Source organism: Acinonyx jubatus, chromosome B2 (assembly GCF_027475565.1).
Source record: "Acinonyx jubatus isolate Ajub_Pintada_27869175 chromosome B2, VMU_Ajub_asm_v1.0, whole genome shotgun sequence".
Classification (NCBI taxonomy): domain Eukaryota; kingdom Metazoa; phylum Chordata; class Mammalia; order Carnivora; family Felidae; genus Acinonyx; species Acinonyx jubatus.
The window spans coordinates 17,635,001-17,649,653 of NC_069385.1; the positions used below are offsets into that span (position 1 = coordinate 17,635,001).

Here is a 14,653-nt window from a genome sequence, read left to right on the forward strand (position 1 = left end):
CACCCCAGCTGGGGGTACATTTTATAAGCAAAGAATGTCAGGGAAGCTAGGCCACGAGCCAAGGGTACAAAGACAGTTCTGAGATTCTCTGTCTGGCTCTCTTTGCAAGTTACCACACGAATCCGTGGTGTGGGCGGGGACCTTGGCAGTGTGGGCATAAGAGAGCACTAAGATGGCAGGGTCTTTTATGAAGATCGGCTATCACCCCTGGGGGCCAGGTCTCTCTTTCATCTTCTTTGCTCAGGCTTTAGAAGCATTTCAGCTTTGTGGAGTTATCAGGAAAGTCCAAAAATTGAAATCTGTGGTGACTAATTCCACCCCTTAGTAATATTCTTACTCAGTGCGAAGCATATTAGTGTCAAGCTCAACTTAAAACTGCTCAAAGCGGAAGTGATTATTAAATTCTAAAGTAGAAGAAATTCACCTCTAAACACAGAAGAATGCTGGGACCTTCAACACACCCAGATATTGTTAGCCAGCTCTTTGTTGGGGGAAATGAATCATAGGGGAGAAAATACACACCCCCAGGCCTGGCCACACTGTGGGGGGCAGCCGGGCTTCTCCAGATGATGAGGTTGGGACTCAGAGGACATCAACTTCTCAGGATGTGTGGTGTGGGAGGCAGGGGCTGCGGGAGACTGTTCTGGAAGGATGATCTCAAGGGCTTCCAGCCTGGGAGACCAGGAAGACCAGACGCAGTGTTGGGGGCACAGCCGGGTCGGACCCAGGATAGGGAGTCCATGCTGGTGGGCAAAGGACTGAATCTGGGAGATTAGGCAGGGCAGAAACTGGTGTTGACCGACGTGTGGTGGGGGCCCCCGCGACAGCCCAAGGCATATAGCCAGTGGGTGTCCCCAGCCTATTGAGTGGCTGGATCTGAGGTTGGGAGACAGGAACAGAGCAAGGAGAAGAACCCTCGTGCTAGGAACTCGGGGAGCTGGCACTATCCCGACACACTGCTAGGAAGGGAGGGATTCTTGGGGGGTGGTCAGGACTGGCGGAGGGCAGGGAAACTGGGGGCGGGGGCGGGAGTCTGGGGTTGACACATGGCCCTCTGGCAACTGTGGCTTGGCCACTGGTTCTGAGACTGGTGTGAGTGACTCAGCTCCAGGTTGTACCACACAGAGAGCAGAAGCTGCTGATACTTTTCCCGCCTTGGGCAGAGCTGTCTTAGCAACAGCAGGGTGACTGAGTTATGAGGAATTGAGGCCCCCAGCTCCAAGAGGCAGAGTCAGCAGGAAGGGCCAGCGTGGGCCGGAGCACCCCCACCCCGTGCCTCCCACATTCCAGGTACTTCCGCATCTTCACCCCTCCTTGCTTATATTCATGTTATTTGTCTGCCAAGAATGCCCCCTTCCGGGTCCATCTGATGAAAACCTATGTCCCCTTCCAGGCCTGGCACAAATACCTTCACCAGGAAGTACTTCCCGGTCCTATGTGCAATGGCTTTCAGGCTAGACCCTGCTTTCTTGATCTTTATAGCATGCTTTCCCAGGACTGGCATCTTGCAGACATTTAAGCAGTGGCTGAATGTGTTTGTTGAATTTTTCTGTAATTTTCAGTTTATCTATGCTATTTAAATGTTAGTTTTCACAGAAGGGAAATAGTTTTGGAAAATTATTACTGGAAAATCAATGTAAATTAAGTCCTCTTGTCCTTCTCTTCTCAAATAATAAAATTGGAGATCCTTTCTATTGGACGAGGGATGGTACCAAGGCAAGAGAAAATCAATAAGCAAGTGAAAAATGCATTTAAAACTATATAATTCATGGTGGGGCGCCTGGGTGGCGCAGTCGGTTAAGCGTCCGACTTCAGCCAGGTCACGATCTCGCGGTCCCTGAGTTCGAGCCCCGCGTCAGGCTCTGGGCTGATGGCTCAGAGCCTGGAGCCTGTTTCCGATTCTGTGTCTCCCTCTCTCTCTGCCCCTCCCCCGTTCATGCTCTGTCTCTCTCTGTCCCAAAAATAAATAAACGTTGAAAAAAAAATTAAAAAAAAATAAAACTATATAATTCATGGTAATTGTTACTTCTAATACACAATATATACATCTATTTCTATACACAATACATACATGCTGCAAATTAAGCTTTTATAAAATCAATTAAATACCCCTAAAGGCTGAATCTCTGTGAAAAAGTGATGTTCCTATAAGTGAATCAAGCTATTGATCTGTGGTTACAGAGTTCCCTTCTAGAAGTGTTCACTAAAAACCCCTAAATGTCAGGGGGCCTGGGTGGCTCAGTCGGTTGAGTGTTTGACTTCGGCCCAGGTCATGATCTTGCGGTCTGTGGGTTCGAGCCCCGCATCGGGCTCTGTGCTGACAGCTCGGAGCCCGGAGCCTGTTTCAGATTCTGTGTCTCCCTCTCTCTCTGACCCTCCTCTGTTCATGCTCTGTCTCTCTCTGTCTCAAAAATAAATAAACAGGAAAAAAAAAAAAAAAAAACCCTAAATGTCTAAGTTAATTTAAAGGGATGTTCACATTTATGTTAATTTAAACTATTTACTCAAAAGCTACAATTGAAACAGTTGTATGTATTCACTTTTAATTTTTAGACACTATTTTAAAGGTCTAACACGACTGTTCCCTTCTACCCCGCACCCCCCACCATAAAGGTATCGGGTGTTTTCTTCTTCTATGTGGATTACCATACAGCGGCATATGATACCTTAGTGATCTATGATGTTTTATGACCTCAAATTCCTTAGTGAACAGACCATAGGTGGAAAAATAGAATCTATGGATTTTATTTTTCAGGTCTCACCTTTAACTGCAATATATACCACGAATGCTTAATACCCCCAACCTCTGAGTTAGTGATTAAACACAAAGATTCTTTAGAAGGTCACAGGTGTATGGTGTTAGTGGCAGCTCTGGGGACAGAAGCTTGAATGTCTGTGGTCACTTAGGTAACTGTGGGCAGGTTGTTCACCATCTTTGAATCTCAGCTTCCTCGTTTTACAATGAGACAAAGACTATTTGTCCTTCTCAACTGGATTCAGAGGATTCAAGAGGACTCAAAGGAGATATTCTGTGTGAAAGTGCTTTATAAACTGTAAATTGCTATGCAAATTATTATTATCTAGAGGCTGTTACTGCTTTTCTGACCCAACTCTATTCAGAGATGACTGAGCTATAATGAGGAGTTTAGTTGTGGGAACACAAATGAATGCACACACACTCACACACCTCATCTAGTACCAATGTGATTAGTGTCTGAACCTAGGACATGGCTAGTGAAAAAAACCAAATCTTCATGGAGAACACCGATGGCAGATGAACCAAAAGCAAGAGGAGTACTATTTTTATAAATGACAGTTGAGTTCTTTAAGCAATGTCATTGGTGTCTGTAAATGGATAGTCTGAATTCCTCCCAGCCATAGCTTATGTCTCTGTGAGGTCCCAGAATGTTTTTCAGTTTTGTCGTGGCAAAAAGCAATAGGAAGTAGGAAACAGCAGTGGAAATGAGGGGTGAAAGACAGCATTTGTTTAATACAGACATTGTAGAGAGATGGATTATTTGTGCAAAACCAGAGTTTATAGTGTATATATTTTTTTGACCCACATAAACGTATTTCATTATAAAACTCCCTTTACTGCCTACCATTGGCTCTCCTATAATGTAGTTCGGACTACTACAATCAATTGTACTTGGAATATTTTTGATATTTGTGATCCCATTTTTAGTCCTCAAATTGGACATAATTATACATCTGTGTTCAAGCATTATGTAAACTCCCGCCTGCAGATGCAAACTTATTAGGAAACCACAGGCACGTCCTTGAGAAAGTGCAGACACTGCCACCTGCTGGACAAGGTTTGATTTACTCATTTAGCGTTTTGAAGTTAATTTTGCACTTGGGAAACAAACTCAAGGTTTTTCAAGAACTGAATCTTAGGGTCTTACTTGGAATAAAATCCACCAAATCTCTGGACACTCATCCTCTATCTACTAAACAACATGATATATAGCAGTCTGAAAAAGTCAACATTCAGCAAAAGTTAATGGTTAATTGCCCCAATCATATCTCAATAGTGGGTTTCATTTGAAGTTAAAATCTTAGGGGTGCCTGGGTAGCTCAGTTGGTTGGGTGCCCGACTTTTGATTTTGGCTCAGTCATGATCCTGGGGTCATGGGATTGAGCCCTGCATTGGGCTACGTGCTGAGTATGGAGCCTCCTTAGGATTTTCTCTCTCTCTCTCTCTTCCCCCTCTCTCTACCTCTCCCTTGAATGGTACATGCTCTCTCTCTAAAATAAAATAAGATAAAATAAAAATAAATTAAGATAAAAATAAAGTGGAAATCTTAGCTCCCTGATAATTTTGGCAAGAGTTTGGGTGTAAAAACAAATGATTAAAAAAAATACCCTCAATGACTAGGATGATGTGTGTTTTCAACTTCTGAAGGTGTCACTGTAAGAATACTTCCAATAAACTTATTCCCTATAATTGTTCCAGAAATAGAGTACTAGCCAGAATATAATTGACTCCTCCTAAGTCAAAAATACTATTTCCTAAAGGCATACAATTTTATAGGCCAGCTGTAACTGTCAAAATAAGTCAAGGCTCATCATAGATTCTCTCTCTCTTTTTCCACGTAGAAGTTACAAAGACAGACTGATGTCCTGTTTCTCACAGACATGGGCCCTGTTTCTCTCCTGTGATGTGGTTTGCACACTAATATTAGCTAATTATTGAACTCTTATCATATGTGAAGCTCTGGGCGAAGGGCTTTATGTGCACTCTGAAGTGGATTGTATTGTTTATGCATCTTATTTTTTTAAGTCTATTTTGAGAGAGAGAGAGGGCAAGTGGGGGAAGCGGGGAGAGAGAAAGACAGAGGGAGAGAGAAGATCCCGAGCAGGCTTCATGCTGTCAGCATGGAGCCCGACGCGGGACTCCATCTCATGAATCGTGAGATCATGATCTGAGCCGAAATCAAAAATCCGAGGCTTGACTGACTGGGCCAACCAGACACCCCTTGTTTATTTCATTTTATACAGATGGGGAGACTGAGCCTCAGAGGGATTATACCTTCCTGTGGTGACAGCAGAGAAGTAGCAGCTTTACCACCAGGCTGTCTACTCCAGATTCTGTGCTCTAATCATTATGATATCCTATCTTCTCAACAGAAATGCATAAGGTACAGAAAGAAAGGGATGGACATTGTGACCAGAGAGTTTGAGTTGGTCATCTCCATATGGCCAACCACAGGGAACAGCAGATTCTGAACCCAGAACTCTCCATTTAGGATTCTGATATGTCCTCTAGGTGGCGATAGCTGCCGTAACTAAACTTGGAAATAATGCAATAGGGACTGTCCAAGGACTGCTGTTTTTTTTTTTTGGGGGGGGGGGGGAGTACCCTGTAATTGTGCTAACCAACAAAAGGTGGAACATGTCACCTAAAACATTGTGCTTTAGTATCGTAATAATAATCTTTAGAGATCAGTCACCAAAATTGCACTTACCCTGGGTCATATGGGTAGAACCACGGCAGGAAGAGGATTCGAGTCTCCTGTAACTCCCACCTCAGTGTTCTTTCTTTAAAGAATGGCTGTTCTTTATGATACATAGGCCAGGCTTTAATCACTTAGCATTTGTTTAAACCCAGTCTGGCATTTTTATTGATAGATGGAGGAAAACTTGAATGTTTCCTGTAGCATACCATATTAACTTTTCTCTTCAACATATTTGCTATTATTTTCTATGTAGATGTCCTCAGCTTTTTTTTTTTTTCAACGTTTATTTATTTTTGGGACAGAGAGAGACAGAGCATGAACGGGGGAGGGGCAGAGAGAGAGGGAGACACAGAATCGGAAACAGGCTCCAGGCTCTGAGCCATCAGCCCAGAGCCCGACGCGGGGCTCGAACTCACGGACCGCGAGATCGTGACCCGGCTGAAGTCGGACGCTTAACCGACTGCGCCACCCAGGCGCCCCAAATGTCCTCAGCTTTAAATACAACAATGCAAATGAACTCAGAGTACATTACTATACTTCTAATAGTATAGTAGATTATACTATAATTTCTGAGGTCTGATTATCATTCATGCATAGTTGAAAAAAATATTTAAATTTGTACTCTGTCATCGCTTATAAAAATACTTACATAAAAATATGTATTTTTTTAAAGCGCTCAGTTTATGAATGAACTCTGCAGAGTTAGTACATAAGTCATTTGTTTGGAATTACACACTTTTCCTTTGTAATGGTTGGTGGCCAGAGTCTCAAGGCAACCCACAGAAGTGTAGTAAATTCCCTACTGTGGCGCCAATGTTTACATTTGTAATGGGAAAAAGTTGAAAATGAATACAAATGTAATGCTAGTAACGGAAAGTATTTAAAATACAAGCGAAAAGAATTGGACACAGGAGCTTTCGAGCCTCCAAGCGGAAGAAAGATAATGGGGATTAATGTTAGGTCATGAAGTTCCAATGCCTGGATGCTAGGTGGCGCTATTGAATCATAACAGCTCGGTCATTTGCCAAGTCAAGGGACATTCATTCAAGGACTGTTCCTATCACAGATATTCACATGTTCTCTGCCTTTAATTAATTTGCTTATTTGTTTTGGCTCCTAACACCACTGTGATTTGAGCTCCTAAAGAAATTATGACTAAGAAACATATTGGGGGCTCACAGCATGTCAGTTTTTAAGAGTTAAGGAGAAAAAGTATCCATAAGCACATTAATACTCATGGCTCAGAAACATATTGAGTTCTGCCTTTCACTTCCACATTTTGGTGGGTGACTATGGATCAACTTCTCAACTTCTCTAGACTGGCTCCAGTTTCTCACTCTGAAAAGGTTAAGTAATGAGCAAATATAATCCAGATTAATCAATAAAAAAAGAAATCAGACTGTGTAGGTCGAACAAGTGAGTTTGGCTGTTCTTACCCAACACATCTGTTTGGGACCCAGTTCTCTCTAATTCTAACTCAAAGCAAGGCTGAGTGGAGTTTACTCAGTGGTAAACTTCAGGGTACTTCCCTGGACATCCGCAAGTGACCCCTGGTTGGCAAGAAATATCTGAAGAAAAATTCTAGAAAATTCTAGAAATTTCAGAAATATCTGAAGAAAAATTCTAGAAAATTCAAGAAAATTCTCTTGGTTATTCATGTGCTAAAACTCATTGTTATTTTCCTCTTGAGTACTTATTATTATACATTTCTTCTGAGATATGCTAAAGGGGTCTCCGCGGAACACAGACATTAATAAAAAAAATAACTTTTTAAGAAAAAATTCTAAAAATTAGGTTCCTCAAATACTTTTGGGAGGAGACAAATTCACTTGTCAGCATACCCTCCTACAAGAAATGCACGAGGTGGGGGCTAACAGTCGAGCTATTACATAGAAAAGTTACGAACTTCCCTACATGGTTGGCTAGTCAAACAAGCAGTACTATTTGCAAGGAATTAAGAGGTATCATTCCTATCTTGAATAAGTGACAACCCATTTGACTAACAGACGTTAACTATTTTTACGAGCTCCCCAGACGGTCATTGCTATAAGTGCTTTTTCTTCAGTAATGAGACTGGTCTAAATATTTTTCGGATTGCTGTAGGGGGATTACTAAAAATCAGCACACAAGACAAGCGTCAAAGAAAAATGGCCAGTAGGGGGTCTGCATCTCACTCGGGCTCTATGGTCAGTTCATCTACAATGATCCAAGGGTCACTAGATCCCGCAGTGTCTTCGATTTTAGTGTTTCTTCCTTCCGTTCTCTAGGCTACTCAGTTATAAAATTCTTTAAAAAGGGCAAAAGCAATGATTTCGGTGTGCCATAATCCGAGAATTTAGACTAAAAATGGGCTGACGAGGCAGCTCTGGTATGAGATCGCTAAAGTGACTTGAGGTCACTCTTTCCTTTAACCTGGGTGACACCAATGCGCTGAGCACAAGAAAACAGTGCAGGTGCTTAGTCTTTGCAGAGGCTAAAATATAGTGAGAAGCTGGCCAGGAGTGGATGTTCATCTCCTGTCCCTTGCCCCAGGGGATGTGGGACTCCTTGAGACACAGCAGTTGTGGGGCTGCTTGGCTGCCAATGTCACCACACAACAATCTCTCCAGAAGATGCCCGAGAGACCAGAGAACGTGGTGGAAAGTTCTGAGCAAGCACTCAAGGGTTCAGTTTGTTATATGCATGTCGTGTGGCAGCTGAGAGCGTCACACTGGGGTGGTATTCAAAATATGTGGCAACCAGGTCCACTCAGGACCTGAATTCACAACACTTGCTGAGTGTAGCCCTGGGCCAGAGTCCTGAAGACTCGCTCTATGCCTGTGAATTACCTCTTTTGTTACCTCACTGTTGGATGAGGGGGCGTGGCAAGGGCAGACAGGGCAGCCAAGTGTGGGCACTGAGGGCAGTATAGGCATATTTCACTATTTTAACCACTAATACGCTGGACTGTGTGAACCGGCCATGTGTCGGTCCCGGCCTTAGAGAAACCTTTCATCCCACCACACAGGAGTATCGGACCCCCCTTACCCTCTCTAAGGCAGCAAGCCTCAGATTATTTAATATACTCCTAGGCCTAACTCAAAAGGATAAAAATCTTTATAAGGTCGAAAGACTGCGGCTAAAGCCACAAGAGCTAATAGTAACTCAATTTTCAGAAATATGTTCTAAACGTGCTTCTGGATCATGGGACAAAGGCCCAGTTTCTGAGAAGTCACGCATCTAAATGGAGATGATAGTTGAGAAGTCAAGAGGATATCTTCTGACAGCAGCACATAAGTGGGCTCTTGGGGCTGGGGTTTTTATTTGTGGTCTATTTGTATTTAAGAAGAACAAAGATAAAATGCCTCACTTATTGGGCCCACGATACTAGTTCCAGATCCAAGGACGGATGGCGTGTGTGATGTAGACTGACCGAAACTCTTCTCAAAGGCTGGGACGAGAATGTGTTCATTTTTTTGACAACTCTGTGTCTCCAGGGTTTCGTTCATGTTTTTTAAAAAATATTTTTATGATTTTTTATCTTTGAGAGAGAGAGAGCATGAGTGAGGGAGGGGGCAGAGAGAGAGAGAGAGAGAGAGAGAGAGACAGAGAGAGAATCTAAGCAGGGTCTATGCGCAGTGTGGAGCCCAAGGCAGGACTTGATCCCTTGAGCCTGGGATCATGACCTGAACCAAAACCAAGAGTCAGATGTTCAACCGACTGAGCCACCCAGGCACGTCTCGTTCACCTGTTATCTTGTACTATGTATCACACACACAAGCGCACACACGCATTCGTGCACACACGCACTCATGCACACACGCATGCTACACAAACAGATAAAGCCAAAGAGCGGAAGTAACGAATAACCTAAACTTTTTCTGCGAAAAAGTCTAACTTAGGGTCAGACCTCACCTTGCACAAAGACCTGAGTTTATGTTATCTTACAGAGCTAAAAACTGGTCACAGCATGGCTCTTCAAATTCTTTAAATTGCCCACTGTTGAAAGGGCAGAGGAAGGCCTACTTTCAAAAAGTGACTAGGGTCGATGATGCTTCCAGCCATTCAAACTGCATTTCCTGTTGAGGAGATAGACCTGCAGGGCTCGCGTGAAGGTTCCTGGTCATGTGCACGTCAGAATTTACCTCGGAGGGAGAGAGCTGAGACCAGGACAGCACCCACCCGCCAGCTATCTTCCTTGTGCAAACCCCTGGCAGTGGCAGGGGCCACCTGATGTAACAGGGCCCCTCTGGGCAAAGACCAGTTCACATGGGCATTGGCACCTGCTCCTGGTGCAGGTGGGGTGCGAGGTACCTGCCTGGTGGTGAACGGGAGGCACCAGGGCTGCGTTTGGGGAACCTTTCATCTGTTTGGGGAACCTCATTTCTACACAGCAGAAGGCTGTCTCCCATTTCAGGATGATGAAACAACAACCAGAGGAGTGAATAAGTATGCAAGGCTTGCAGGGCAGCAGTAGATTAAGGAGAATGGGAGAGAAACAACGTTGTTTGCCATTCTCTCTGGATATGATAATAATGAGAAAAATAAATGATGGATTTCTGAAAGTAATTATCTTTACAGTGATACCACAGGCACCCTCTGCACTTGTTCTCTGCTGCATTCCATTTCTCGCTTCTATTTGGAAACCACGCCATTCGTGAGAATAAAATCATAATTGCGTTTTCAATTTGCTTCTGTGTCTATTCTATTGCCAGAATTGGATATGCCAGAGTGCTTTGTCAGATGGAAGTAGGGCCCAGATACAGGATCACCTGATGGTTCCTTCACACCCACTTCCATCAGTGGACTCTGGCAACAGCCCTGGACCAAGGTCAATGCCAATGTTGCCAGCTTCACTTTCCAAAGGGAGAAATGGAGCCAGCAGGCCTTTCACACATGGCAAGTTTAGGTCTGGACCTGAAGCTCCCAGTTTTGGCATCTATATCTGGAGGTTTCTAAGCTTCCTTTGAAGGTCAGGGCAACTTCTCTTCATTAACAGGAGAGAAGGTTCTACTCCTTTTATTGCCTGAGTCCTGTTCAAGGTGAGTAACCCCCCAAAACACCAAAGAGCTTGCTACAGAAGGAATTACCTGGGTCTTTGTAGATACTGAGCACACCCTTGAAGTAATGAGGTAAAAATCTTTCCAGTAAAAGCAGCACATCTTCCAACTCTTCAAGAATCCCCACAAGCAGGAAGTTTTCATTCACGTTCAGTTTTGCTCTTTCAAGGGCCCACTCACCAGGCTCCCTTCGTGGATACAAAAATGATTTCAAATCAAAGATTCATTTTCGAAATGCAGGAACAACATGCTGAGAATGTATCTCTTCAACCCGCCCCCCACCATTCGTTTGAGCCCCAATCCCACCTCCTTAAGGATCAGCTCTAATATGGCTGCCGCTGGGAGCCTTCCAGCTGCCATTTGCTTTTCCACCTCTTACCGCTATCATGTTTACCTGTGTGTGGTGCCTCGCCCCCTGAGGCCCTGGTCAAAATATTTTTGGGAAGAATACACACACAGGCAATTAGGTCCTATAAACACTGATCAAAGGGTTGATCAGAATGGCTTTTTAATAGAAGGACCAAACCAATAAAGCTAGAAGATATGAAATCTGAAACTTACTGATACAGTAGTTCTATAGAAATCAAAATCAGTTTTAGGTCATCCCTGCTAATCACCTTATTCTTTAAAAGAGTTTAAAGACAAGCTTTTATGTTTTTTGTTTTGTTTTGTTTTGTTTTACAGAAGGAAAATGGCCTCATCTCATCTGCAAGGCAGATCTCTGAGCCAAGTGCATTTCTGTGAGGGGGAAAGGATGGGAGTCATGGGAGCTGGGCTCCAGGCATGGCTGGCATTTCCCATCCGAGGGAATTTGGGCAAGCCAGGATTCTCTTTTGAAAAACTGTAATAATAAACCTAACCCAGCTCAAATAATTGAGGGAACAAGGGGACGTTTTGAAAGAGTTTTGAAAATCATCGTCTGTGCACCAGGATAAGGCATCATGAGCGCTCTCCCCAGGATTAGGAAATATATAATTTAAAAAAAAAAAAAAAACACTTGAGGGAGTTAGGATCATGTTTCTTGGAATAAATATCTTCACTGTGACAGAAAGTGAGTCATCTGGCCCCAAATCTTCCCAGCGTCTGAAGCACTGACCGTGAACCAGGAGGCACTTATACAGGGGTGAGGATTGGAGTGGGGAGGCCTCCTGAACTCAGGAAGTTTATGATAAAGCAGAAAGCTGATGCTTCTAGTTCCAGATTTCAGACCGTAAACAGAGTCCCGTGTTACAGGAAACTCAGCAAAGCGGCAACAGCAACAACACACATAATAATTAAGCAGTAATCACTGAGCAGGCCAGAAGTACAACGGATGAGTTGTACTTCAGAAACAGTTTCTTCTCTCGATCTTTTCAGGAACACACTGACCTTCTAGTCAGTGTTCCCTTTGCAGGAAAATGTCACTTCGGCTTTATTTTCCATCACGTGAAGATCATATTCATTGTTACTATCATTTTTTTTTCTCCAGGCTACACGTTTGTCTAGTACAATGAACTTAAACTGCAGCGAGACCAGGCTCACGAGAATCATCTGTGCCCCCACCTCAGGCACTGTGATTAGGTGGGGATTTCTAGCAAGTGCCCTGGGGACGCTGATGCAGGAGGTGGGCAGACCACACTCTGAGAGCCTTACCATCTGAGTGAGTCACTTTCTAAAGAAGGTCTTGCATCCAAGTAAGGCTGAGGGGCTGAGGACTAGGAAGCCCATTCCTCTTTTTCTACAAGATGTGTCTCCTGAGAGAGACACTGTCAGATTTTGGGGTGTGAGCGCCCAGTGTTTCACACCCAATTAGACAGGGCACGTAGGCAAGGACGGGTGCCGATGAAATACAGGCGCTATGGGGGAGCAGTGGGGTGATGTCTGCTGGTCTTTACTATCTCATGGGCTGAGCAGGGACAGCTATGAGTTAAGAATAAAAAAAGGGTCTGGTTGGCATTTCAGTTACACATCTTTACGGGCGGGTCCCAAGGCCTCTGTCAGACCCTGATCCGTTCATTTCTTCCTACATAGGACATTCAGAGTCTCCAAAGCAATCTTTGGAGATTAATGTAAACATAAACTGAATTCCAGAAGGCTGAGGGAGTAGGCATACAAGAGATTCCCCACGCAGTGCCCCCGGGTGGCTTTCCTGCCATTGTCCTTTTTAGTCTTTACCTGCATCTGGGATGCTGTCCACAAAAATATGGAATGATGTAAAATAATCTGGGGTTGGAACACTCAGGATAGTTTTCAAGAATACACTCATTGATATCCTGGAAGAGAAAACACAGCAGTGAGATGTCTCGCAATCCCTGCAGTGCTTTGTCAAATGCCGTACAGGGTGAGTAAAGTTGATACTTCAGGTCGCGCGGGCAAGCCGTGGGGAGATACAGAGAATTCACAGATCTCATGAGAAATCTTTCTCGTCGTCATTTTGCCTCCTGTTCCACTGGCCAGGTGCGCATGCGGTCTGAGCATTTCCAAGATTGCTTGCTCTGTTGACTAAATTGCATTTCTGCATTTCCCCTGTGGCCTGCAGTCTTTAGCTACATGACGAGTGGGTACCCAGGGTACCCACTACCTACCGTAACCCAGACGTTACCAGTCAACCGGTATACAGTTGGCACTTAATAAATATTTGTTGAGTGAATGCAGTGTGGCTTCCTTCTTAATTCATTCTGACTTAATTGGAGATCCCCGTAGAGCCAGCCCTACAGAAATGTATTTCCCCGGGTATCTGTACATCCATCAAATAATGACTGAGTACCCACAGGAGTCACATAAAAGATTTTTAGAGTTTGGAGAGGCTGGAAAATAATTTCTAAGGTCATATTAGGTTAGAGAGTGACACGATGTTTGTATACGGTCTCTCACTTTCGAAGGCAACATCTGATTTCTAGATTTTCTATTTCTCTTCTGTGAGGTTGCACATCACGTCTCTGTCGGTGGGTAAACAGAAAGGCTAAAAGTCAACTTTAATAAGGTAGATTCATTGGCTGCCCTAGAAAAGACATGCCTGGTTCTTAAGTATTTCTAAGGAGAAACAATAATCCAATTTACAACTAAACCAAACAGCTACGGGATGTTTTTCCAGAGAATACTGGCAAGGTAGATCAAGAGTGGATGTAACTCAGAAACATGGTCACACTGTCAATGAAATTTGAGTCAGTTGAAGCCACTGTATCTGATATGACTGGGGTAGGTGATTAGATATTAATTTTTTTTTTTTTTTAGTTCAAGTTGGGAATCAGAAAAATGTACCACAAACTCTTTTTTTAACAACACTTTCTTTCCCCCCATACCTCTTTGGTTTATATACCCATTAAATAAATTGCACATTTACAGTAACAACTGGAATAAACAGATTCAGCCACAAACACTTTAGCTGAGGACTGGAGTCTACTGTGGGAAGCAGGGGTATACAACTCTCAGAGAGGAATAAACTAGAAGCAAATGGAGTTCATCAGTCCATCCAGCCACGTGTTAAGTGAAGGGTGATGAAGAGTACTTTATTGTGTATGAAAATCCAGTAAAAATGCATGATGTTAGACCCAAAATACCTTTCTAAGAAGAATTGGACACAGAGGGGTATACAGATCTTCCTCAACTTGTGATGCAATTACATCCTAACAGCCCTTTGGAAGTTGAAAATAAGTTTAAAAGCATTGACTACATCTAACCTACCGAACATCCCAGGTTAGCCTAGCCTCGCCTACCTTAAACGTGCTCAGAACACTGACCTTAGCCTGGGCAAAGTCATCTAACACAAAGCTTATTTTATAATAAAGTGCTGAATATCTCATGTAATTTACTGACTGCTGTACTGAAAGTGAAAAACCGAATGGCTGTTGGGTGCAGAATGGTTGGAGGTGCACAGGCTGTGGGCCCTCCTGATCGTGTGGCTGACCGGGGGCGGGGGGTGGGGTGGGGGTGGTGGCGGTGGCTGTTCACTCCTGTCCAGCCTCCTGAGAGAGGCTGGTCCTGGTCCAGGAAACAGGTCCAGATTCAAAATTCCAAGTACAGCGTTTATTGAATGCAGATCACTTCTACCCCATCCTTAAAGTTGAAAAAAATGTAAGTTGAACCATCTAAAGTTGAGGACCATCTATGTAGGGATAGTCATTGCTACAAGATTATTACAACAAAATATGGCAGGATTTAAATGTTCGTTAATGG

The 14,653-nt window shown here is 43.7% G+C and overlaps 1 protein-coding gene across 5 annotated transcripts in view; it reads right to left on the reverse strand.

The window, feature by feature from the left end:
- The window catches only part of UST (uronyl 2-sulfotransferase), a 312,146-nt gene that overhangs the window by 53,169 nt on the left and 244,324 nt on the right, over positions 1 to 14,653 (reverse strand). For all 5 annotated transcript variants that reach the window (XM_027056663.2, XM_053223346.1, XM_027056660.2 and 2 more), the window contains exons 6-7: positions 12,653 to 12,750; positions 10,529 to 10,686 (exon numbers count right to left, since the gene is read on the reverse strand). In XM_027056663.2, the coding sequence (XP_026912464.1) occupies positions 10,529 to 10,686; positions 12,653 to 12,750 (256 nt within the window). The remainder of the gene's footprint in view (positions 1 to 10,528; positions 10,687 to 12,652; positions 12,751 to 14,653) is intronic.